The sequence below is a fragment of the Anopheles funestus genome, chromosome 3RL (genome assembly GCF_943734845.2).
Source record: "Anopheles funestus chromosome 3RL, idAnoFuneDA-416_04, whole genome shotgun sequence".
Classification (NCBI taxonomy): Eukaryota; Metazoa; Arthropoda; class Insecta; order Diptera; family Culicidae; genus Anopheles; species Anopheles funestus.
In genome coordinates this window covers 57,718,124-57,745,256 of record NC_064599.1, presented here as the reverse complement: position 1 = coordinate 57,745,256, position 27,133 = coordinate 57,718,124, and the positions used below count along the sequence as shown (strand labels likewise).

The window sequence follows — 27,133 nt, the reverse complement described above, 5'->3', positions numbered from 1 at the left end:
ATTTTCTATTCTTGTTGCTATTACCTTCACTAAACGTGTGCGTAATTCTCATATTTGCCATGGTCACTACACGATGTTTACAAATTTTGCCGACCCATCGGCCGTAAATTAAAGCCAGGTGTCTTGGTTACGTTCGGGCAGGCATTATGATGCCTGCGTGGTGTCGCGACATGCGTTAGCGGGACGGTTGGCCAGCACGAGCCGTGATCGAGTTTGGTTTGGATGTGATAAAACCTCCCGGTGGCTGACCGGTTCCTTTCGTTCGAACCAACACTGGCCGCAGGATTACCGATCCGTACGTGTGCATGTGAGCAAAAGTGAATCTATGGCTCCGCACGCGAAACATACCCTCGAGCTGATCGAATGCCATACAACAGTGCTCAACGGGGCGAAAGGGAAGCATTTGCATAATAGCAATGCTCTATGCTAGAACGATCCGCACAGCAAGCCGCTCGTTGATGGACCACTCCGACCAGTCGATGGGTTGTTGAGCTGAGCGTAATTTATTCAGTGCCGTGAGTGCCTACCGCCGTGCGCATTTCGTCGCTTGCACAAAAGCGGGGCTTAAGTTTTTCTCTTTGTCAACTCTTGTTTTTTTTTCTCCACCAAACGACCTCAAGAATGGTCGGGTCGAGGAAGGAGGATTGAGAAAATCTCCCCTTGCACCGAATGTACGGCAGGTCGATCCGTTCGGCTGGTTGGGTTGATTTATTTTGTTTCCCTTTTTTTGTGGCTGTTGTATTTCACGATCGCGCATTCCTGTGCCGGTAGCGATGCAAGTGCAGTGTGCCCGGGTTTTTTGCAGTGAAAGGCACCCGTCGGTAGCAAGGTCGTCTTGTAGTAAGGGCGCTCCAGGAAGTGTTGCGATCAGAGCCCACCGACGGGTCGGGTGTCATTCAATGCGGTGCGATCCCACAAATTCGCATACGAATGGCATACGATCGTAATTAGCAGAATGAAGGATCCATCGTCGGCAATCATAACGTTTCCGCGTTATTAAATAGGGTTATATTTTTTTTTGTTAGGTGTAATGGTATGCTGGTTTTATTTTTTGCCAGATTATTGACATTAATGCTGATTAACGATATTATATTCCAATTTATGTATTCATCCAAGCTATAGATCACTGTAACTGATCATTGATCATTGATGCTGCTAATAATGATGTAGCGCATTCTTTTGTCGTTTTCTAGCAGGAGAAACTGATTGGATTAATAATGCTTATGATGATACTTCTTTGACCATTCTTGCCAAAAGAAAAATAGAAATAATGTCATAAGGTAATAAAATAATATTGTTAAATATGTGTCCTAATGATTGTATTACTTTACTTTGTGTTTTGTTTTTTGCTTTTGATTCAAAACGCCCGATAACGTTGATGGCTTCCGTTAAAAGGTAATCAAAGCCATTATTTGCATAATTTCAGGGACTCTCGTTTTTGAGGAGTTTTCAAATATTCACACGCGGTTATGGTTCTGCGATCTTATCATCTTAAGAACATTTAATACTGTGAAAGTGTGCTGTAACCGTTGACACATATCGCAAATCAACAACTAGATTTTAAGGTTTTGGTAGTTATTTTTTTGTTTTTCGTTAAGCTTGTATCGTTGCTTATAGTTGTGTAGCCTTTTACGCTTGTAGTAGTATGAATGAAAGGTTCCGGATCGGTATCTCTTGGTAGTGAAAAAAACTCTTTACCTTCCCATAATTCATCCCGAGCTTAACCCTAACATAACAGCCACAGCTACAGCGATCCGCTCCATCTCCTTTATCATTGCAGGTCCCCGGCTTGAGCCTTCCCGTAGCTCCCCGGCAAACGGTACCGTTCGTAAGGAACTGCCGGAAAATCTCTCGCAGGAAGCACTTCGACGGGAAGCCGAATTTGTTCTGGCCCAGGCTGATAAGATCGATCGTAACCGAGTGAGCGGTAGTGGAACAACAGCGTCTAACAACGTCACCAAACAGTACCCCGATCCGCTCGGTGCGGCAAGGTTCAATTCCCTACCATCGCGCTCAAAGTCACGCACGAAAAAGGTCACTCGATCGTCGAGTGACGCCGCTTCCAAAAAGCCTTCCAAGAGCCTGTTGAACCTGTTCAGTCGCAAGCAGTCGGATGAGTCTGGCGCACTGAAGGCACCGACCGCTTCCAGCCAAGCACCCTCGAGCAAAAGCACTCTTGGACGTAGTAAAAGTGATGTTGGTAGTTCGAACGCAACTCGGAACGGCACTCTAGTGAAGCAGCGTAAAGTACCGCGTCGGGCAACGCAAGAACTGGGTGATCTTCGATCTATTGGCAAAAAGAATGACCCACTGACGCCGATCATCGAGGCATCACCGCTCGAGTACACGCAGCAGATCGATCCGCTGACAGCGTACGTACGTCGCGGGCGAGCCGTATCCGAGGAGCCCAAACCGTCGGCGAGAAGCACACCGAAAACGGGCGTTATGGAAACGATCACCTTGCTGCGCTCGACCAATACTGCCAAATCACAGGAAGCACTGCACAGCTCACAGCTCCCACCGGAAAAGCCTCATCTTACCAAGGGCGTTACGGTGGAAAACATCGTCAAAAGGTTGTCCAGCGAACGTCACACATCACCACCACCGGCACAGATCGTTGGTGGTGGGTTCTCGTACACCCGTGGTCCAGGCGAACCGATCGTTTACGCACAAGTCGTTTCGAACGAAGCAAACAAATCGAAACACTCCGTCAAGCACCAGCACTATCCTTCGACCGAGGAGGAAGATCCAACTACCATGTGGACATCGACGGATAGTAAGATGAGATCTGCGGGAGGATTCCTGGACACTACCCAACGTCCTAGTCCTCCGCTGCCGAAGTATCGCTTAGACGAGGCAGACCATTCGCCTCATTCGGTCAATGGAATTCGTCGCAAGCTGCACACCAACAGTGACGAGGATGAAGGACTTGGAATAGATTATTCACGTCGGCAACAGCGTTACAAATCATCTGCTTACGTACACACATCGAGCGGCACGACCCAGAACACATCCCGAACATCACCGAAATCATTTCTCACCAACTCGGACGAAGATCCACCTATCGCTCCCAGTGTCGTGCGCTTGACACCAGTCGAGAAGAATTTCTCCAACAGCTACAGCGTCCATTACCGTGGCCAAGCGGACGGGAAGGAACATCTACCGGAGTTCCACGAGCTTAGCCAACGGCGCGAAATTCTTGAGTCTCGCATACGGTCACGCATCGGATCACGCGATTTGCTCGACCGGATGTCACCGGAAAGAACCGTACCGGTACCGATACAACTTACGTCCGGAGCACACCGGACTTCCACCAGCAACAGTACAAGCAAGTACCGCACCACCACGGAACGTCGATCGGTGGATCGTGTGCTCGATCGGCAGGAGTCACCAGTGCGAAGGAGCACACTATCGCCAACACCTACCTTCCGGGAATCATCACAGGATCGTAATGCAGTACCGAGAAGAAATTCCCGTGGCTATGTCGAAACGTTCGTCACAAAGACGGTTGTGAATCGGGATGGCAAACCCGTATCGGAAGAGTACGTGGAGCGGTACAAATATCCGGGCGACAACGTGGAAGCCGTGACGAGCTCCAGAACGGTGTACGATCGTGAGGGATCTGCTGGACGTACTGAGATCCAGCGATACAACCGATACGTACCGGAGCAGGGAGTTTCCAGCAGTTACACCGCTCGGAATGCGATCGATAAGGGTGATTCGGGCATTGAAAATGATTTCCGCAAAGATTCGTTCAATCAGGAATTCATCTCGGGGTAAGTAGCGGTGTAGTTTCCAGGGTCCGATGAGCATCTCATGCTTACTGTGTTTTTTCACCATACAGGACAAAGTTTACACTGACGGAAAACGTACGCACCTGTGAGGATTTCTTGCGTATGGAGCGAACACACACGAATAGCTGCATGCGCAAACCGAGGAAAGGTCACGTGTACCGTGAACGTAGCATCGATGATGGATCACGCTATGATCCACGTTTGGATGAGATTTCGGCTAGTCGCAGCTACAACCGCGATACTTTGAAGTCTTCCCTGAAGGCTGACAAGAAGGCCGGTGGTCTTGCCAAGGTGAGTGTAAGATGGCCTGTATCTTACCAGAACTATTCCTAACCTGATCATTCTCCTGCGCAGGTAAAACAGTTTGTCAGCTCTACAAGAAAGAAGCTGGTCCGCATGGGTACGGATGGTTCGGATAAGCGAGAGCACTCCCGTGCCGGAAGTCTCCGTTCGGATAGTGTTGATGGATCCCGAGTACCGGACATCGCTACACGTCGACGACTCTCGACACCAAAATCCAGCCCTTCCTCCGCGAAACGATCACTTTCATTTAAGAGCTCCAAGCTGTCCGCATCCTCTCCATCAGAAGGCCAGAAACAATCATCCTCCCGCTCGGATTGGTTTAAATCGTTCGATCGATTGTCACGCAAGAAGTCTAGCTCGAAACCGAACCTCAGCACAGACACGAAAACGCCACCACCGAAGCAGGCGAAGAGTTTACGCTTCTTTGGCGACACCGATACGGAATATGGCGATCAGAATGCGACCTCGTACAGATCGGCACGGTGAGTTTTTATTGTGCGGGTTTAGTAGAGGATCCACAGAAATTCATTATGATACACTTTCCACCTCCAGGAGTAATCTCTCGAAAACGGACAAGAAATATCGCAGTGCGTACGATCTGGACACGGCCCCGAAGATGCGCGATACAGCTCGCAATCGTTCGTCCTCGTTGCACAACCTGGACGAAGAGGATGAGCTGAGCCTGCGGGTAAGCCTGACATCAATGAGACACAAACATCAAAACCAGCTGTACTACAGAAAAAACTTTCTCCATTCTTTTTATCGCCACAATTACACAGGGCAAAGATTATCGCTCGGAGGAACATTCGAGCAGTTTCTATCGAGCGAGATCGCCATCACCGTCGGACTATAGGCAGGATCGGACTACAACGCGCGACTACACACCGGAACGTGTAGCCAGGAAGGCGTATCAGCATCATCGATCGCGAGAAAACACTGTCGATCTGTTAGACAGTGAACGATCGCAGACACCACTCCACCACCAGCGTCCTGGAAGTCGTAGTCGCAGCGAGCACAAAAAGCCCCCATCTGGTCCACAGAAGCCGGCACGTGCCTTTGAGCGTCGGGACAGTTTAAACAGGCAAGTTGATGCAATTTTAGACTATAGTGAGGCGTAGAATTGCTGGAATTTCTCAACATCCACTATTCCATTACAGGGACATTGATCGCATTCTGGACAGTTCTGGAACGGAAGGTGAATCTAGTCAACAAAGCCAGCGCAGTGTAGTTTTCCTACATGCAACAACCGGTAAGTTTCCGACAGTTAGCAATGGACCGTTTGGTTCCAGGAACTGACGCCACTTTCTACTTTCCTCGCAGTTGGTGATATACCGCATCCTCAGATAGCGAATGCACGTCGCCGGGCGTATTCCCGCGAATCACTCAACAATTCGGTTGCCTCTTCCAAGAAAGTTCAGCCCATGACGCGTACCGTGTCGCGTTCGATATCGGTGCTAGCGCCCTGGAAGCCGAAAAACATTCGCGAAGGTTATGAAATCGATTACCACAAAGACCAACATCAGGCGAAACCGATCTCAACCCTGCCGCGTTCCGGTACGGCCAGCCGTCAGTCGACTACCGGCAGCCAGTCTACGCTCAGCCGGCCCAAACACCGTTCACAGTCGGGCCGGGATGATCCGGACTCGGACAAAAGCTCTTCGTTTGAGCAATCTCGGCGGCTCAGTGCCGACCAGCAGCGACGCACTAGTGGATCGCGAGAAACCGGTGGATTAGCCACACCGTACGCTTCGACAACGCTGCCTAGCTCGAGACGTTTGAAGGACTCGATCGCACAGTATCCTTCACGTACAACCGGTAGCGGCTCCACTTTGAAGTATCGCCGATGAGTAGCGGTAAAAAAATGGAACCCGGTTAACATGTAGACTGCAGTAAAAAATCATCAATTCATACTAATTAATTGAATGTAGCATGTAAGATTACGGAGTTAAATCAAATTCTATCTCAACAAAGGTATTTCGAATTGGAAAAAAAATAATCTACCATGCCCTGGACAGGGTTCCATGTTGCCAACGATTGGAACAATGCCAATCCAAATAAACAGATGTTTAAAATAAATAATTCAGCTCCATTTTAACAAAACTGAAACCAAGTTTAACAAGTGTTGATCGTACACACTTACGACTGACGGTAAAGATGGCGACGAATCAAAAAGGAAATTGATCTTTTGTTTAACATGCGTGTCGTTCAGATCCCTAATATTCTAATAATAAAGAATCCTTGAAGTACCAGTATAACATATTTATGAGTCGTGGATGTATTTATAAGAAAGATAATACAATTTTATTTGTGTAAGATTATTTCTCAAATGAAAATAGCTAACACATTAAGTCGCTTTCAAGTGTTCCGGATTTATAATAGACTCACAATGTTTTTGTACTCCAACAAAATGTGAAAATTTGTGAATTTTGTTACGGTGAAAATCATTACTTGTAACAATCGTAACGGATATTTCAAATATTTGTAACGCTTGCTAGATGTTCGAAAATAATTTTCGAAGATGCCGTGCCGCATGGCCGTTGAAGTCTCCAGCGATAGACCGTTGACATTACTGGCACGGACCCCGCAATGTTGTTGTTTACGTTTTCCGTGTTGTTCCTAGTTTAAGTTTGCCGGCGCTTTGATTGCGAATGATAAAAAATAAGTAATTTGGTTTGTTTCTGTGCATATAAAAAAAAATTCTCACTTTCTGCAAGTAGAGGAATTCTGTTAAAAACAGTATAATTTAGTTGTTTTTCACAAGACACGGTCGAGTGGTCAGTTTTAAGCTATCTGTTGTTCTCTTACTTTTGGCATCGGAAGAATAGAACACATAGTTTCTTAAATTATGGATTCTCCTGAGAAATCAAGTGAACCCGCAGCCGGTTCTGTTGACATCTACGCATTGCTTAGCATTTTACTCGTTGCATTTATGTGGGGATCGACCAATCCTTTCATCAAACGTGGTAGTATCGGATATAATGAACTGAAGGCAAACAGCAAAATGGGACAGCTTTGGCTGGAAGTTCGATTTCTTATCTCACGTTGGCAGGTGAGTATTTTAAATGGTTCGTTTCATTCTTCGTTACAAATAACTGTTTTAATAAAAATATTTCTTTAAGTATTTACTTCCACTGCTCATCAATCAACTTGGCAGCATCGTGTATGTTTTAACTCTTCAAAGGACAGCACTTTCGCTTACCGTTCCGATGGCAAATTCGCTAACGTTCGTGTTCACTGCCATTACCGCGAGGCTGCTAGGTGAACGACAATCAGGCTGGAGTAAGTAATTCGCCTTTGTTATATATTTTTAAAATTAATGCTATAATCAGAAACCTTACATCTTCCTTAAGTTGCTTTAGAATAAAATATTTATTGTACATTTCGTTTTAGAAATATATTGTGGAATGGCTCTAGTCATACTGGGAACAGTCATTTGCGGAATTGATAAAATATTGTGATAAATTCTTGAAGTCCGAAGAAGAACTAAATCCTGATTTGTTTTTGAAAAATAATATACTACTGTAAAGGAAGAAGAGTTAGTTAATTGAGAAATGTTTTAATAAATATTCTATGAAAATTTATGCACTAATAAAAGGGTATTGCTATATTTTAACTGTTTGTAGGTAATTGAAGTTGGTTCATCTAGTATTTAAAAATTCTGTTTTATTTCTTTGCTTGCTTATAATGAATTATTTTATAAAATTTGCTGAAACCCCTTGCGAATTCAACAAAACTATTGCTATATTTTATTGTACTATATTTTATAAAGCAGAAACGAGATTCTCTGAACGTATTTAATATTAAAAATCAAAACGCATCTTCCGCCTAATGCAGTTATTATTTGCTTTATTATGCTGCGAGCATAAATTAAACTTTACCCTGACCCAATTATGCAGCCGGCGACCTAGATGACTGCTGTTGGTCATTGTTTTCCTTTGCGTTAGGTCCGGTTTGCTCATGGATCACTACACATTGGCATGCAATAATTCTATGCCTTACCCATCCCATCGTGGGTGTCCGGGTGGTTCTTTATTTTCTTCCTTTATTTTAATTGCTTTCCAAGCAAAGCTAGGAACAAACATATCTTCAAAGGCCGTGCTGTGGCTGAAGATACGAAACTATGTGCTCACACATTGATAGAGTGTGTGTGTGTGAGAGAGAGAGAGAAAGAGAGAAAGGGAGAGAACAAAGCATCAACTGCATCGATGAAAAACGCAAAAGTTTTCCCTGGCTTAGAACGTACTGAGGTCACCCACTCTTTGCTTGTTTGCCCTATCCTATTTACTCGTGCTATGGTCACGGTCGTGCCTGGTGCAGCATGGCAGGGGGTGTGGAAAAACTATTCATTTTCCCAGTCGCAACGGCGAGTTTTGGCAAACGCCGGGCAAATCCGTTTCCGTTGGCAAATTTTACCCTTTGCCTTTGCCACGAGTCGTGAAAGTGGTCATGAATAAGAAATTGCATTTGTGGAATTGGGGAATCGAGAGCGTAAGATTGGTCGCATGGATGCTTGCAGATATATTTCAAACTTTGTACGTCCGGAACACACGCGCTGCGATGGTGGTAACGAGCACGATAAGCTCCCTCGTAAGTATGGAGTCGTTTACAAGTGAAGCTATTTATCATAATCGTAGGCACGTCGTACGAATACGAATAAGGAGCAAAAGTTTGTCGTTTCCGGGTGCAAGCGATGTTTTATTCATTGGATCGTTCAAATCGTGTAGCAAGGATGCATTTGATAGAGAGTCGCTCTAATGGATGAATAATCTTACCATCGTTTCGGTGGTTTCTTACAATCGTAACAATTAGTATGCAGCAAGATATTTAAATTAATTGAGTTGAGTATATTAAAACGATAGCACTCCGTTGTGCTATTGTTCGATTTAAATCACTTTTGCACCAAATATTTTCCAACCTCTAATGCGGAAAATTGTTGGTTTTCGATCGAAAATCTACTCCCTCGCACACATACATTTAAAACCGGCTTCACACATACCGGATGCCTCTGTCCAGAAGCCAGGTATCTGTGAACAAAAAAAAACCCCATCCTAACGTTACGGTCCGTTACGGCCACATGCTTGCGAAAAGATATGTTGTTTATGTAGACTTCTATTTTTTTGCGTTTCTGGTATCGTTACCGCATAACGCTGCCGTATGGTATCGGGTCAGTTCAGACACGTTCGTGCGCTACTGTTGTTTTGTGTTTTTCTTCGCAAAACACAAACGCTCTGCGTCGCATCACGTTAACCGTCCTCGCGAGCGCTTGTCCCCGGCTGAGTGTGGCAAGCATTTGCGCCTTTCTTATGAATGAATCGCACCGATCTAACGAAAACGCCCGAAGGTAGGCAATCGCTATATACGAAGGTTTATTAAGCATTCGAAGGTGTATTGGTGTGCGCACACGATACAGTATTGGTGTCGTTTTTGTTGACGACCGTGAAAAGTGTTGACCGGGGATAGCCGTCACGGGGGGGAAAAGGGGGTTGGTGAGACCTAACAAATAAGGTGGACCCAATGTGAACAGATGGCAGGGTACCGTCGCATGAAAAACCCGACGATTGCACGACAACAAATTCCTCGATTGCAGACACACCACCATGAAGCGAAGTACGGCAAAAGCCTCCCCCTTTCGGAAGCTTTCGGAAGCTTTCGTTGAACGGTCGGAAAGCGCAACCGTCTCGCTCTCTCTCTCTCGTTTGCTCGTCCATACAACACACGCAAAACGTCGAGGAGCGGTACGCAACGATGGTTACAGCTCGGTAGTGGATGTTATTAATACACGCCGTTCGATGCGGACACATCTCACACCGAGTGGAGACACCGAGCGAATCGGACGGCACAAAAGCTTACGGGCTCGTCTTCCCATTTTTGGGGACGTGATTTTCTACTGTGTCAGTGTGTTTGGTCCTGGTCACGAAGTGCACAGAAACAATTCGCACTGGTTTTGTGGGGTAAGAATCAGTGAAGTGTCGGTGTCTGTGTGTACGATATGGTGCGAAAGTGTGACTCGCAGTGATTGTGATAATTCCAGCACATCAGCAAAATCTCACACGCTCCCCAACCCCGAAAAGGTACAGCTACGCAGAGTAAGTGTTATCCTCAAGCCAGAAAAGTGTCAATCATTATGTCGAAAAAAGGGTCATGTCCGAACCGTGTCGGCCACTGGCGAACACATGGACACCCACGCACGGGTGTCTACATTATAATCGTTATCGTTATTATTATCACACACACACATACACAAACCATCCCTATCCCGACCGGTACCGTCTACAGGTTGTTTCACTGTTGCTGTAACAGCTGCCACACTGATTGGGTAGTGTTGGGTCGCTACAGCGTACCGTACGACACAAAAGTGGCACAAAGCGACTGAAAAGGGCGATGGAACCGGAATGGGAGTTCCTGTTTTGTTACGTTTCAGCATTAATTGTTGGCGTTTGTTTTTATCCTGCCTACCTGGGAGAGATTTCCCGGCAGGACAGGGATTTGTCGTTCGCTTGGAGGTGATTTTTGTTGCGCTCTTCTGTTTAATCGATGAACTACTTCCCAGGGCAGTGGTGCGAGAAAAGCGTTTCTAACACGTTAAGTTGTATTATTTATAATGGTTGCCGGTTATACAGCGTAAGGGAAAAAGCGAAAAAGGGGGGAAAATAAATAATTTTCTTTGCTGTCCGTTTCAACAAAATAGTAACGCTTTTCACTTTTCTAGTCTGCTGTTAAATATAAACCAAGTAAAATCCGTAAAGCCCTAAATACGCAGCAAAGTAATCGAATTTGAAAGCTACAAATCACGTGCAATATTCGATAGTAATCGTACTGCTTAAGCCACAACTGCATTGCCGTGATTAGACGCGGAAATAATGTACTGTAGCAAAGTTCCATTTAATACATAAGAGAGAGAGAGGGTAAACGATGTGGTGCGAATCAAGCTTATCGCGTCACGGCTGTACGGATGGATAAAGTAGAGATCGTAAGCCCCCGCCAGGCGATGGAGGCGCCTGGTGCTTGGTGGCGGAACCTCATTGCTTGGTTGATTAGAATCAAATCACTCGCACATGGGTAGTGTGGGTGGTTGTAAAGGGTTGGAGGGGTAGGAGGGGAAGTAATTTGAAGACCTACGACGGCAGTCTAATTGTCATTTGTTCGACATTTGGCGGGGACTGGGCGCCTCCATTACGATCAAGGACGAACACGTTTTACTTTACTGTCGCATGTGTCGGTGTGCGTGTACGTGTCAGTGCGTTTAGACGTTGCGAACTCATCATGCAAATGATCTTGAAAGCGAACTATAAGACCCTCTACACACCAGTTAGCCCCTTAGTGAAAGGGAAGCAAATGTGAGTGTGGTTGGTTCGGCTTTCATACGGTTCTATCTCAGCGTGACGGTATAATAGATTCATTTGCGAACGAACGCCAGGAGTCCTCGCTGCTGGTGGCTTCATCATGTACACGGCTGTGCGCAGGAAAGCGGCCTTCATTAGCTTCATTCATTATGCTTACTTTGGCCTCTTCCCCCGATTGAAGCCGGGGAACACGTACGGTGTGCATATTAAATACCACCGCAGTACGCCGGAACATTGCTGTGTGAACATGTTATTGTCTAATCGATAATTCTTTTAATTACCGTTTATCTTTCGACATGAAACATCCCGTACATCGCATGGGTTTAAATGCCATGTTTTACACGTTTGTCGATAACTAGTTTGATGTGCATCAGATTTATCACACTAATTTGATTGTTTTGTAATGTGATATAATCAACCGTATCATTAGTAAACGACACGAAAACACACCTCCCGGTTTGAGTTCAATTCTCGCTTAAACCAATACAGCTATTCAGTAAATTGGTAACCAGGTCTCAAGTCACAACTATTGCCAAGATATGGTACAAAGTCAAATAGAAACCGGAAGATCAGTTTCATAATACCCAGGGAAGTGGAAATGAAACATTTACACAGCAACAACAATACGTTCGGCCTTTTGTTAGCGTTGGGACGAATCGGAATTATCTTTCAAACCCCCTCTCGGCCTGAAATGGTGAACACAGGCAGCTTACATCATCTTCTCCAGGGACACAAAGGGACAGAAAATCGGAAGGTAAATGTTTTCGATTGTAGCTACTATAAATGGCTCTGGTTTTTCCCCGTTTGTGTGACAGCAATGAATATTGCAAAACGTTCGCCAAGTGTGTGAACGAGTCGTTGGTGGGTATTGTTTAAATTTTGCAGACAAACGACTGTGGGAAGTTTTTCACAGGAATGGTGGAATCATTTATATGCAAAAACCAGGTTCTGAGGAAAAATATATCAGGATCGAATATTTATGGTTTTTTTTTGCTGAAAATGAAGGTTATATTGGATTTTATAATTATTGCTACCGAACTCCAACACCGAAATTATCTTTTGATGCAAACTAATTATCAATAATTGCGTAAGAATATTTTTTAAAAAGAAAAACTTTTTTAAATATTGGATTACCAATGTTTTTACGGTGTATTTGATAGCGGTGTCGGTCTTTAACTGACAGGACAGGTATCGAATCCCATCTGGACTGTACTCCCTTTACTCTATTTTTTAAATAAAAGTTTTCCTGAACTTGTTCGATAAATAAGAGAATTTTGATTGATAATTCACTAGCAATACTTAAATCTCTTTTATGAATAATTCAATATACCTTTCATTTTCATAATAAATCTAAAATATAAATAATATTAAAATATAAATTCATAATAAATCTAAAAATAAATTTAAAATAAATCTAAAACACAATGCGATTAGACACTCTTCTGTTAACCCATTGTGTACCGTACCGTGTTCTGTATCTTCCAACAACAATAAGTCGAAAATCGCCCCCTATATCCTGTCGCTTGGTTTTACTACATCTGGCCTTTCCCATGTTTAAACCCCCTAAAAATTGTACATCCGCAATCAATACATATTGACCGATGCCATAATTTGTCGACGATTTGTTTGAACTACCAAATTGCCGACAAAACCGGCAATCGAATACAATCGATCTTTAGCCGACCAACAAACCAACGCAAAACATCATTAATCTACTGGATCTGGTGGTGGTTTTCGATCCGTAAACATCCATCCCACCACTTCCGGAACCATGTTTTTTGCTGGATATTGTCAAATGTACTAACTGCGAGGGTAAGTGAAAACATCTCTCAAGCTGACCCGGAATCAGTCACACGGTGGCCATAACTTTTCAATTAAACAGTAACCTAATTTCAACAGAAGTTGTGTGTGTGTGTGTGTGTGTGTATTTTGCACACAACATTTCCTGTACAAACAACGAAATCTTTCCCCGTAACGTGTCAATTCAATTCGTGCAAAGGATTGAATCATGACTTTAAAAACAAAAACCTGATACCTTTCTGTGTCCGTGGGAAGAAGCTTCCAGATGTTTTGTGCAAAATTCGATGGATGGACGCAATTTTCTTGAAATTCAATTTTGAGCAAATTTTTGGGAAAAACCATTACCCCTATTAGCGGTAACGGAATGGAAAAATGCGCCTGTGGAAGGGTGTAATCGTCTGGTGAGGATGGTTCCTCGCACACACTTGTCCCCATTGCTTTACCGTTTACCGTTGGCGTAAACAATCTTTTCCGCTTCGTTGCATTGTTTATGCGACAACGATACATATTCCATTACATTACGCCGACCATATGGAGCGGTGGTACGAAAAATGGAATTTGTAAGTATGCTGTGTTGAGTCATTCGCACCACCAGAAAGGTGTAAGAATTTGCAAAACTTTTGCCCAAAATATTTGTAACCCTTTAATAGAATGATTGCTTTTTTTAGTTAAACATTTAATATTGAAAAAGCTCCATTTATATTCGTGAGAAAAAAAGGTTATTTTTTATTTAATTATCTCTTACACAGTGCTATAAAAAGAACCTTGAATTTTAATGAATAAAATATTAAAATTCTGGTAGAGTAGTACGAGTACGAAACTCGTACAGCCGAACATATTGAAACATTCATTTTAAAACTGTTTCCAATCAGGAAACTTTTCCCGTGCTAGATTATAATGCCGATGGGAAAGGCGGGGAAATCATGAGAAACCGTTCCTAGTGGCGACAGTTCATAAACCAACCCGTTTCCATATAAATTACTTTTGATTATTTATTCTTCTTCGATTTCTGCCCAAGCGCTCCAAACCCCACCGGGTCAGCCGGTCCCGAGCTGATGGTGGTTTTAATGTTTACGTTCACTAGCAGGGCTAAAAATGAACCGGGATCGAAAATGTTACCTTATTACTCCAGCACGAGAAAAGAAGCAAACAACAGCAAAAAAGGCACCGTACACTACGCACGATATCGATTTCCGTGTAGACCCCAACGGTTGCCCACGTGTAGACAATGGAGTTTGAGGGAAAACATTAACTTCTTTTCTGTATGTGTGTGTTCGTGTGTTTTCGATCGTTCTAAGGGTCGACCTTCACCGTGACTTTTCCCGCTTGCTACAATGTACTCTCCGTAAACCGTCCACCACCGGGAGCAAACATGTGCGTTATGGTCTACGAGCCTACGGGTTTTTCGCACTTTCACTTGTTAGTTTTGCGAGCTGGCGAGGTGAACAACCAAGGTGAACAAGTAATCAAATCCATCGGGTCGCAAAGATTGCGATCGTTCCATCACAAACAGCGCCAGTGCCGTCTGTATGGATATTTATGGATTTGTGTGCAAATTTCGATTCGCGGTTTGATTATTTTGGTTGCTTTGTGTTACTAATGTAGTTTTTTTTGTTTTTTTCTAATGAAGGGAATTTTTTTACCTATGAAATGAATTAAACTGTATATACTTTTAACAAGGGGAATATCACTAATCGTGCGTTTGGCATATATGGCATGATTATTTTACAGGGTTTTCGAAATTATAATTTACATCGTTCATTGACATGTTCAGGCATATAACTGACTCTCTCAGCGAGTTCTCCATCTCCATGACCATGTCAATTATTCCCTCGAAACAATCTTAAAAGTTGTCTGTTTAGTTTGTCAAAGTTTTACAACGAAACCAACGTCTAATGTCATTTTGTTTATATTTTGCTATTATTATCTTTTAAGAGTACAATATTGAATTTATTGGTAAATAAATTAATTTTCTATTCATGTCTAAAAGAAATGAAATTGATCGATTAAATGATCGAATTCAATAACTATTATCAATAATTATACAGGAAAAATCCCCGAGATTGTAGCGATCGCAAAAATCCTCAAAAATTACTATATTTCGAAATTCGCGTATGTCGAATCTCGTTGCAAATTCAAATTGTCAGTTATCCGATCAACTTCATTCTCTGCTCGTAATTTATTCGGCTTTTCAGGCGTTTTTTGAAGGAGAACTTTTATAAAAATTATTTGATGAAGTTTGTGTGTCCCGGTAGTATATGTGATAAACGGCGCCGGTTCGAAATCCCATGATGACCATCACTCCGTAGAAAGGACTTACTATCCGGCTACGCGGTAAAAATAAGTCTTATAAGCCAGAAATGACCGGTGAGAAATTAAAGGTTGTTAAGCCAAATAGAGAGAGAGAGAGATTTGATGAATTTAAACAACTCACTGAGCTATTAATCTTCAAAATCCGTGTATAAGAGGTATAGTGTATCTTGGGGTTTATCTGTACAATAAAATTGGCTATAAAGCAGATATATTGGTTCCATTTCTGTCATACAATATGGCTAAAAGTTATACACTTAATGGCTATGGTACATGTGCGCCTAAAAGTATGCAATCTTCTATTCAATTCACCAATATCTGAGAGTCACAGTTAGCTAAATAGACTTACAGTATACAAATTTATTAGTTTCAATACTAATATGTAAAAATGCATGAAAATATTGACGTAAAAGTTTCTGTTCGCTCAGTGCAACATTTTTTTAACTTTATTTCTGTCCTTGTCATGACTCGTCTGTGTTGTCCGTATCACGATGCTTCTAATCATCTCCGTGAAAAAGGTTTTTTTTGCATCGCTGAAACATATTTTCCGATTTGAATTTTTTTCCCCATTCCACTCATTTCCACTGTAAGAGATTGCCGGTGAAAAGGAATCCCCTTTGCCTCTTGTGCCTCAAGCCTGTCTTTCATCCCTTTTTTGGCCCCCTCAAACGAACCTTCAGTATGCCATTGCATAACAATAGCGAGTGTGTATCCACTTCAGAACCACTCGGCCGTACATTCCCGACGGGATGGATACACACGGTGCGGACTGAAAGTTGACTGTAAATCCCGCCTCATTCAGGTGTGCTCGTTGATGTTGTGTTTGTGTTTTGCTGTCTTTGCGGAAGCTTCTATCCTTTCATTCGCGAACGCTAGACCAAAAACCTGGCACCGGAGTAAAAAAGCACAACAGTGCATGAGAAGCAAAAAGAAAAATACACACACACAGAGACACACACAATCACATATCATGCTCATCCTTTGCGAAGTGATACGGAGTGAAATGGTTTTATTTGGCCATTCTCGAACGGGCCTGGGTGCGCGTTCCACAAATTATAGAGCTATCGATTTTGTATCCCGCCATGCCGTATGAGGTCCATCTTTTTTTCTTTTCTCGGTTTAGCGTTCCCTTCATTTGTTCCGTTTCCGAAAGGCAGCCGAACTATGCGTGCGTGCTTATGCTGCCATTGACACCGCTCTTAGGTAGCTTCGTCGTGATCGTGGTGCGTTAATATTGCGTCGCCATTGCTAGTGGGGACCAATTACTGTCGCCCGGGTATATCACACACCTTACGTCATCGATACTGATGACACATGGAAACACGCACACGCAACGATGTGCCGAACGTTAACAGCTCCATTGGACGCGGTAACGCTTTCCGGGAACGAAAATGGAGCAAAAACCTGTAGCATAACGTGGGTTGAATAAAACAAAACATAAACAACTTTTCAGCTGGGCGTTTTGTGCCAGACAAAGTAAAAATGTATGCTAAGCAATTTTTGTCATTTTCGTTGCGGCGTTGGTTAACGTTTGTCATCTCATCTTCCGTGTGAGCTTGAGGAAAGGTACTGTTTCCTGTTCTTTATATCTCCATAAGCTTCTATTGAGACAAAGAAAATATTTTATTTGAATTCTAAAACACTTAACGTAGTTTTTATTATATTAAACAAGGTTTTTCTTATTTCGTAATGAAAGCTAGTTGCCTTACAGAGAAAAGCATTCACCCACGACACAATTTTTCCATTCATTTTCATCCATTTTCCCCATTCTTAATGTATGTAGTTTTTTCCGATTAATCCTAGTTCTATTTTTGCAAGAATACACACGCAACTAATCCATGCCAAAATAGTAGCAAAACAACGGACAGTAAAAGCAACATTCGAACTGAATTTCATTGCAGAAAACACGCCATCAAGGTAGGAAAGAATTTTCACTTTGTTGTTTATTTGTTTGGTGCTGTTGCTTCTTTTCTGTTTCGCAAAAGCCACCAAAACCCTGGGCAGGTGCGTTCCATTTTTTTTGGGATTCTGTGTTAGAAATGTGCGAAAATGAAGTGAAACTTGATATTCGTATGCTGTCGACTTGCGTTACGCTCCGGCATACGGTTTTGCTGTTGGGCGGGCAACACGGTGGTAGGTGCAATTTGGTAATAAATTTGCATCCGAAGCGAAATATTGGACACGTAATATTGGAATACATTTTCGCAGCTACCAGCAACAAAATGTCGCCCACCATCACCGGTCCTGGGGGGGGGGGGGGGGTAGTACGGAGTAAATTTTTCTTTCTTCTTGCCGTCGTTGCTTTTTGGGGGGTGGTGGACAAAATATTTTCCCATGCGAACGCAAATGCAAATAATCGCTTTTGCTTATTTCTGGGAGAGAAAATCCGGCATTTATTATCCGGTGCTTGTTTGCATCATCGCATCGGTGCCTGCGTAATGAACATGTTTCACTGACCTTAAATCGTGCTGGTAATTAGGTTGTTTATTTGCATAGCACTTTGCTGATTTATTCTTTGCTCAATAAACATATTTTGCATGCCATTGGAAACACGAAATCGGGCATATTAAATTCAATCGATTGGAATTTATTAAACACATTCGTTGTATTTATTTGTAACAGCTTGGTAAGAGTAGAGAACTCTTGTACAGATGTTTATTTCAGTGTGCAATGCAGCAAAGAAAGATTTTTTACTTCTTATTTTTATACCATAAATAAATGTAACGCACTGCATAACATTCCTAGAGATTTGTCCACTTCTACTTTCAAACTATTCACAATTTTTGGGAATTCGAAAATCGAGCTACGGAAAAATGGAGACGGCTGGTTGTTGTTGAAATTGGCTCCTGTAAAAGGATCGTTAGCTCTTCTAAGAAAAAAAGGAAAACTCCTCGAAGATGAACATTGATAACTCGTCCTGTTAAATAAAAATAAAAACCTTGTTTGATATTAGTCACTTCACTTTATATTTTATACCTTAACGGTAAATTTCGTTAATTGTATTATAGGTTTTCCAGTATTTAATCAATTTTTTTCTTCTGAACTACTCCAACCCCACTTTACCAACGTTAATTATAACTCATAATAAGCTTACGCTTATTTACTTGACAGATTTCTGACCGTTATCCTCAAAACCATTATACCAGAAACAAAAGGTTTCGTTAATTGTTTTCACTTTTGCACCGTGGTCACCAACCGATGCTGGGAAGATTATTTCAATTAAGCCACCCATATGTGCACAAGTGGAATGATGTTTCACAGCTTACATTTACTGCGTGTGTAATGGGAATGGTGTGAAGTGGACGACAGTGTAATGAACGATCCTTTAACGGAAGCCAATTTCAACAACGACCAGGCGTCTCCATCACCAAATTTCAACAACGACCAGGCGTCTCCATCGCCAAATTTCAACAACGACCAGGCGTCTCCATCGCTCCGTAGCTCAGTTTCGAATGCACGGAAGCGTATGGCGGTTGGGAACATTATTATTGAAATGAGAGACCCAAACCACGCAAATACCTGGCTGTGTGATATATGCACATCTCAATCATGTTTTTTCTTTGTTTACACCTCCACGCTCGTTGCTTGTTGTGGGTGATGGATTGGGAAATATATTCGGTGGATGTTATGCCATTTTTGGGGTGTGCTCAATTTACAGAATTTACGAGAATTCACCGGATCCTCAGTGTGGTATAAAGCAGGGAAAATACAAAGGCAATCACTGCTGCCCGTGACACGGAACAGGGTACTGTACGATTACTTGCTGCGTTTGTAAAATTTGATTGCCTTTCGAACGAAACGCACTACCGACACGCTTGTCCAGTGTGTTCCGGTGCAAATGGTTGATGCACGGCCACGGTTCACAGAATGTATTTTGTGCACCGATGAACCATTGCAATGACGTATGGAAACCACACCGTCAACAACCAAACCGGTTCACATCGTCAAACAAATACCACCCAGGTTGAGAGCATAATGGGGAAATAGGTTGAAAAGCTGTTGAAATGCTACCGTTTGTTTCCTGCCAGACGTTGGCGTTGGATTTGGCCGAAAGGAAAGAGATACCGTGGGCATAATTTATGAGCCACCGTGTATACTCGACGGACCATTACTGGGGGAATGGAACAGATACGAGTGTCCTTGTTTTCTACCGTTCGCTAGCAGGAAAGGACTGCTCTTGTGCAAATGTTTGCTATGCAATTAGGGTTTGCTACATCCATTCGGGTGGATTATGCCATTTTGTCTGCAAGCGGAGCCGAATGTTTACGATATTGCTGGGATTTGGTGCACATGATCTGCAAATTTACACCCACACTAACACACGCCGAGAAGGATGTATGAAGCGTATTTGTGCTTCATGGTAGATTATAGTATTAACCACACATTTCATAGAAGATATTTACTAATTCCGATTATTCGTATGCGTACCATATAAGGAAAAATCGAAAGCTCAATATCGTCAATTCTCACGTAGCTACATGGCGAAGTATGAGATAAGGAATAATTATCCTAAAACGAATCTTTATTCTATCGAGAGTACTCCGGTATTCTTTACAACAGTGATCAACAATCTATTTTGAAAATAATTCGATATTTAGATAGACGACTTTATGACAATTCTCATAATAGCCTTACTATTTATATTAGTGTTCTTCTATTAAATTTTCTTTAGTAAAATTACCTAAAAATAAGACAATAAAAAACATGTTTTTTCCCTTCCAAAAAACAATCAAAATGAGGTTCATTAAATGCGAAAAAATGGTGAACCTGGGTTCTGAGTTCGCTCGAAAGCTGTCTATCGTTATCCTGCTTCCTGGTTTTTTCCCCCAGCCACTGTGAGCGGAAGGGGACGAATATTGATTTTTATCAGTCCTAGGGCGGACTGCATACTTAATCTGTCCCAGGCATTTCGAGGTCACTGTCATTCGCTCGGACTGCTGCTATTTTCATCCCGCACTTTGATACGAATTGTCCGTGCGAAGACAGTGCTAGTCTCGGGCCAGTGTTGTGTCGTCGCACAAAACAAAACCCGCCCCCACTCTAGGGGATGGATAAGGGTGTATTAAAAATAGGTAAAATGAGATCGATCAAGTTGATCGATTAGATAGTGGTAAGTAATTATTGATTCATCCGCTGCACTACCACACACACATGTGTGGGTTTTGCGCGTTTTGTTTAAAGGGTTGTTTAAAGGTTTTAGTGCGGTCTTTGTTGAGTTTTAGCTTTTTAAGGAAACCTTTTGCGGATGATAGTTTTCCTGTAATTTGTTTCACTGTGATTTTTAGTAAATATTCAATCGTTTTGTATTAATGGACGATATGTCTAAAATCTTCTTTTTCCTGCAGTCATGAGTCATTAATGAAAATTTAATGAAAAAAATATAAATGAATACAATTTAAATAAAACCCTTTTCTACTGAATCCTACGTTTAATAAGCCTAGAGAAATGTGTTTCAACATTTTCATAGCTTTAGTAATCAATTTGTTCTTTGTTTTTGTTTCGAAATTATTAAACTTGATCCCCTGTTTGAGGTTTTAGGAGCCCGAAAAGTTATACCCGACGCATTATCCGTTACCAATCGAAAAGAAATGCTTCATTAAAAGCTTCAGTCTCTCCTGCTGGGTGACTATTGCTTCAACCTTCCAGGATGAACGAAGAGATCACTTTTCTGATAAACTTGATTCTTAGTTCACTGCGTTGTGTTTGAGAGAGAGAGAGAGTTCTAATAATAATTTTATTTCAAACAAAAGAGTTCAAAATACAAAATCTCGTAAAATTTCAAAATATTAAGTAAATGAAATCATTTGCTAAAATAATACAAACAGCACAATATGCTTCAATTTTGTAAGAATATTTCGTTTGCCAAAAATCATATGCTTTAGATCTCATCCAGCTCATTTTATTCGTGCACTAAGCGTACTTTTGCATCAGCAAAATTCTTTCACTCAATTAATTCCGTTACGCATGGTATGGTATCGTAAGCTGGAAGCAATTAAGGGTTAAATTTAAGGGGACTGACCCCTAAAAAAAACGGCAGTAACGTCTACATTGCACACACACCGCGTCTCCCGCAAACAGGAAGTGAACCGTCGGATGTGCCCGTGACGCTGAAAAGGAAGTTAACCCACCCTGTCAAGAGTGGATGACACGAGTGGCACAAGCACTAATGGTGCCCTTGTCAGTTTGTGCGCTCTATTCAATTATCGTTTTTTGGGGGAGCAGAAAAGGGTGGATGCGAGAGGCAACGATGGCACTAGTTGACACTGGGATAATCCTCCATGCTTCTGGTGAACAGGTTCAAACCTGGCCCTTTTTTGTAGCCAAACGCTCATGGGTGTGTGTGCTGTGAAAAATCGGTTTCCTTCCGTCCATCCGGTCTAGCCACAGGATTGTTGTTGCATCGATCAATCGATCCACCGGCTGTGTGTGTGTGTCTGTGTGGTCTGACGAGCGATTACTCATGCTTCCTTAGCATGATGTAAAATCAGTGGTACGGTCACAATGGCAGACTGACAATGAGTGGAGAGAGAGCGAAAAAAACACCCTCCGACACACAAAGCGATTGGCACCACATGGCACCACCCCGAAGGCAGATGGTTATCTGTCAAAAGTCCTTAGCATACGCCTCCGTCGTTCTCGGCTGATAGGATGCATCAATCATCTGTGAACGGGAGCGTGTGGTCGCGTTACGTGAGCAAACGGTGCATATATTCTGGGTATCGGTTATTTTACATCTCGCCACCAGTCTGTGATTCGTCTGACAAGTGTGCGATCAGACAGAAGTCTTTTAGAAGTTGTTTTTACACGCGTTTTCTCTAAGATTCCCACCTTTCACTCGCGCGAAATAAGCGGAAACTAGCGGATTTTCCATTGAAATTGTTACCAAAATGGGGAACATTACTTGGGGAAAAAACCCGAAAATGGATGGTAATTTTATGGACTGAAATTATCCAACCCTCGGTACGGGGTTGGGTTTTTTTTCGTTGGCCCGCGAAGAAAGACTGTAGCAGCACGTAAGTGCCCAAAATGGTAAATCTGTCGATTGACTGTCGATCGGTGATTTGAGTGATGAGGGTTGTTTGATTTTCGGCTTCAATTTCGAGGCAGCTCGTTGTGTTGCCACTTTTTTTGTTGTTGGCCAAAAACGATAGAAAAGTAGAATTTCGTTACATTCGGTGTAGCGTAGCGTGATTTCGATGCTTATGGGGATTTTATTTTGCAAATCACATTTTATCGGATTATGTTGCATGGTTGAGCATAATGTTCATAAATTAATGTTTGAAAATCGCTGTCTTCATGGAACAGGGTAACTTAAATCTTTTTCTTGGTAATAGGATGATGATAATTCCCAGATTTTCCATCTAGACTTATAGAAAAGATTGTTTTAAAAACTTGTTTCCAATATTGTAGCTTTCAATTTTAAGTCGTGGAGCAATGACAGTTGAAACTTTTTCTCAAATTTCCTCAGTCTCACAAATTCCTCAGCAAACGTCTCAAAACCAAGTTTCCGTTACCTTTTCAGGGCTTTCCTCAAATTGTGTATCTATGAGAACTATTCATAATACTTCTCTTGTCGTCAGCGACAATACATAGAGTATTTCATGTAATTTTAATCTTTGTATAATTGAGTTTATGGCTCAGTTTGATTGAAAAGATATATAACAGTTATAAGCATGTTATTAGTTAAAGTGATTTATAGTATGGGCCCTACTTATAGCAGGAGCCTTAGTAGAGACATTTATAAACGACAGTGATAAACGGCGCCGGCTCCGACAGGACCGAGGATCAAATCCCATCCGGACCGTTCGCCGTAGCAAGGACTGTCTTTTCGGCTACGTGGTACAAAATAGTCTACAAAGCCAGAAATAGCTGGCGTACCCCTAAAGGTCGTTAAGAGAAGAAAAGAAAAAGAGAAAGAGAGAAATAAATTAAAGTCACACACTCTCCATTTTTGGAGACTTTTATCGATGTATCAGATTTTCCCTTAAAACACAAATCACTCAAAATCACTTGTGAGTACCTGAAGCTTTAAGTTCTGAGGAAAATCTCAACCGTCATGGCTCGGCGGCAAGAAAAAAAACCAATTTTTCAAACTGCTCACTTGTTACTTAATCCCGGAAACCTTATAATGATGTCTTTTCCAGATTAAAGTGAAAAACAAATATGACAAAATTAAATCATGTCGCACTTTGTTCCACTGTCCGATTCCGATTTATACTAAACGAATCGGAAAAGCCCCATTTAGTCGTAAAATCGATCACACGCAAAGTGTGTTTTCATCATTTCTAGCAATTAAATGAGCGTTAGTAATAGCAGATCAATTTTATTTTTTCATAAAAAATAAAAAAGGAAACCTCTAACGTAAAAGAAAGTTCGTAGAAAAAGTAACAGAAAAACGTAGAAAATATAACAAAAAGCCTCACAACAGTCAATAAATAATAACAGTACGATGTACATATTTATTGGTCTACCGTACAAAGCGCACAAGTTGTGATGATTCCATTCCTTTGTGATAAATGTTAAATTTGTACTGCTAGTCTTTCTGTTGCCCAATGAAACTTCCTCCGCTTGATGTTGACTTACTTTTTTTTGCAGTTCGTTTATTTCATATCGTCCCTTTCACATTTGACCGTGAATGGTTTTTGTACCTCGCTGCTACATGCTGCAAAACGCCACAAAACAGTCAACCGTGTTACGAGCGACGTTTGTTAGGTCGGTACCAACCAGTACCAGTCCGTCCTGGTTGCGATGCTTTTGTTTGCCGAGAAGTATCCTTTTTTTTTGCAAAGCCCATTGCATTCAATGGCACTTTACGCTTGGCGTTACCTTTGCAGCGGTAGTGTACACTGACTCCGTTCATAAGTCTTTTTGGACCGTTGAAATGTAATGTCTTTGATAGTGGTTTGGTCGGTGTTCGTTGCACGGGGCGTGTGGGATGGCCCAGGTGTTGGGACGAGAATAAAAGAAAGAAAAATCTTTTCCTCTTTGTACAAGTTTTCTACGGTTGGCTGAGTGTCTCCCATCACTAGTACTGCATCCCTCGAGAGAGTCAACTGTAGCACATGGTCAACATGATTTTTTTCTCTTCCCAGCTTTCCTTTCCTTTGGTTAAATACAAAACAAATTTATTTGCACCGCTCTAAACTGCTGCCAGTTTCGGTCCGTTTCCGTTGTCGGTTTTTCTTTTTATTTGAAGCTTAACGGAACTGGTCATCAAGCCGGTATCATTCTAGTAGCAATAACACTGTGTAAGCGTACTTTTATCGTGCAGTGTTTGAAAATAATAGAAAAACCTATCTTTTTAAAAACCTAATCTATAGAGTAATGGTCATATTTTTGAAATGATATTGTAATTTATATTTCACTTACTTAAGATATTATTTTTTTAATTAATAATTAAAAATAAATTTGGAAATTTTAATTATAGCATTTACATTAGAACAAAATTTTTCTTTGGAGCATTTTGTTTTCAAGTTTCAAATGTTTCTAGTTTTAACAGAACAATGGAAACTTCACTAAAGCGTAAAAAAAAGTATTTTTCTTTTTGCTAGTTCATTTTGGAAAAACGTTCTAAAACGCTACCCATCCATTAAAACGATCATTTCCTCGTTTATCAGTACTTTCGTAAAGCTTTTTATTAGATTTATAGCATTCGCTGTCACTACCGCCCGATAACGAGCCCGATAGAAGCGAGTGAAAAGACTTGGTCCCAAAAACTCGTACTCGGGACTACGTGGAACATTTCGTTGGTGAAAACAAAGGCGTCCTAACAATTCCAAACGCTTTGAAAGTTTTTGTTCATTCAAAGGCAGTAAGTGCTTTTTTTTGGTTTGTTTTTAAAGTTTTTTTCCCGCGCTGCAGTATAGTTTAGAAGCCCTATTGCAGAGCTATTGCATCTGATGAAGGAAATACTAACGGGGAGTAGTGGTGGAATTAAAACTTAAAGCTATTTTTATAACATTTGTTTTGTAAAAATTACACAACTCAACAATTAATACAACTTGAAACTCATTTTAAAATTTATAGCAAAATTTTATAGCAAAAGTACAGACTTATCGTGTGTTTAGATGTAACTAAAATTTACTTTCCTTTTCACTTACATTTACAAAAGTAAAAAGCTCCTTTGTGTAAAAGCACGAACCACACGGACACTATTTTCAAATGTGACATTTCTATTGCGAAAGCGATACCGTGTATCCCGTGTCGTTCGTTCGGTGTTGCAAGGACACCATATGGCCGAGGGAAACGAGCGTTCTCACCAGCTTTCGCTCGCGGTAATTTACACACAGGTGGTAGGTATGCGTTTGAATGGCACGCTAGAACTTGTAATTTATTTCGAAATGAATTGCTCCTCTCGCCATTAGCACGACATTCGTGGTGAAACCTGGTAACTGTCAAAATGATAAATGGCATGTGAGTGAGAACACTAGTTTTCCCTCCCGTCCAGCTTCTACCTTACGCCGCACAAAACTGATGGAAGATACTTTACCATCCTTGACAGCTGACTTTATAAAAGTTACCTCCACACACAGTGATTCCTTTTCCGTGCGCTTCAAAAGTCATCTCTTCTTCATCGCACATCGTGCGCCGTTTTAAATTGCAAAGGACATAGAAATCTGAGTGTTTTGAACACTCATGAAGGACTTACGGTGGGCCACCAACAAGTAGCGCGATGTTACTCCGATGAATGTAGTGCCTCCATAATTGACAGCATTGACAGCATTTGCATGTGGCGCGCACTTGTCATTGCAAGCGTCTCAGATAGCAGTTCTTAAATGAAATGAATGAAAGGAAGAGGAAAAAGGAAAGAACCTCCGCAAACACCCATCGCGTGGTTCTTTTTATTTGCTGTTGCGAGGGGGGGGGGTTTCCTTCCTTTCCCAAAAACCGTAATTGACACCATGTTGAACGTTTGCGTGACTAGAAGCAGCGTGCGTTGCTCATGGATTGCCCATTTTTTATGGCTTTATAAATCTACGAGGTGAGTTTTCACGATTTATGCAATTACGGCGCAATGGGAAGCATTTAGCATTGAGTAAAATTTTAATGTTCGTTCGTTCTGCACGATTCCTTTTTGCATTCAGGGTTTATGTTTACCATTCCTTAACATGCTATAATTTTATGGATGTTTGAACTACGTTCCCGTGCTCTGCAATAAAACCGTATTTTTTTTTAATTCAATTTAACAAGATTTTACATGCTTTTTTATTAAGTTTTTAATAGTTTTCTGCTACAAATCGTCCTTTTTAATACATGTTACTTATTGATCAATGATAGGAGGTCAAGTCAACTCTGAAAAAATTTTATGGTATAAAGATTTAAACTTATTTCTTGAGATATTTTACTTAAACATTGGATTTTTATATGTTGGAAATTAAATATTTTTTTTATTTTTATTTTTGCAAGTATTTTTCATAGCATTAAATAAATGCTCTGCCGTTTTTCATATGAATGAATTTATTTAAATTTCCAAATCATTCCATCGTTTCCAATCCATCACAACCTTCTGTCCTAACGATATCAATCGAAAAGCGATTTGTTTGCCCGCCCCCTTGCGCTTGACATTCACTGAACCATAATGCC

The 27,133-nt window shown here is 41.6% G+C and overlaps 3 protein-coding genes across 5 annotated transcripts in view; all 3 read left to right on the top strand.

Moving 5' to 3' along the window:
• LOC125768967 (uncharacterized) overlaps nucleotides 1–6,352 on the top strand; it is a 33,536-nt gene extending 27,184 nt beyond the window's left edge. For both annotated transcript variants that reach the window (XM_049437308.1, XM_049437307.1), the window contains exons 5-11: nucleotides 1,781–3,776; nucleotides 3,845–4,085; nucleotides 4,149–4,579; nucleotides 4,650–4,785; nucleotides 4,877–5,178; nucleotides 5,255–5,346; nucleotides 5,418–6,352. In XM_049437308.1, the coding sequence (XP_049293265.1) occupies nucleotides 1,781–3,776; nucleotides 3,845–4,085; nucleotides 4,149–4,579; nucleotides 4,650–4,785; nucleotides 4,877–5,178; nucleotides 5,255–5,346; nucleotides 5,418–5,944 (3,725 nt within the window). In that variant the 3' untranslated portion in view covers nucleotides 5,945–6,352. The remainder of the gene's footprint in view (nucleotides 1–1,780; nucleotides 3,777–3,844; nucleotides 4,086–4,148; nucleotides 4,580–4,649; nucleotides 4,786–4,876; nucleotides 5,179–5,254; nucleotides 5,347–5,417) is intronic.
• A 266-nt stretch (nucleotides 6,353–6,618) lies between these two features.
• On the top strand, nucleotides 6,619–7,691 carry LOC125768978 (transmembrane protein 234 homolog). The gene is made up of 3 exons (XM_049437330.1): nucleotides 6,619–7,146; nucleotides 7,217–7,376; nucleotides 7,488–7,691. The coding sequence occupies exons 1-3, from the start codon at nucleotides 6,943–6,945 to the stop codon at nucleotides 7,553–7,555; spliced, it is 432 nt and encodes a 143-aa protein (XP_049293287.1). The 5' UTR covers nucleotides 6,619–6,942; the 3' UTR covers nucleotides 7,556–7,691.
• A 2,185-nt stretch (nucleotides 7,692–9,876) lies between these two features.
• The window catches only part of LOC125768976 (calbindin-32), a 55,800-nt gene continuing 38,543 nt past the window's right edge, over nucleotides 9,877–27,133 (top strand). For both annotated transcript variants that reach the window (XM_049437327.1, XM_049437326.1), the window contains exon 1: nucleotides 9,877–10,183. The gene's annotated coding sequence lies outside the window, so the exon portion shown is untranslated. The remainder of the gene's footprint in view (nucleotides 10,184–27,133) is intronic.

Excerpts from the sequence above, each read along its gene's own strand:
- LOC125768978 (XM_049437330.1), top strand. The coding sequence starts at position 6,943 with ATGGATTCTCCTGAGAAATCAAGTGAACCCGCAGCCGGTTCTGTTGAC. Across the intron at positions 7,147-7,216 it reads TTCTTATCTCACGTTGGCAG|TATTTACTTCCACTGCTCAT; the intron begins GTGAGTATTTTA and ends TATTTCTTTAAG. Across the intron at positions 7,377-7,487 it reads TGAACGACAATCAGGCTGGA|AAATATATTGTGGAATGGCT; the intron begins GTAAGTAATTCG and ends ATTTCGTTTTAG.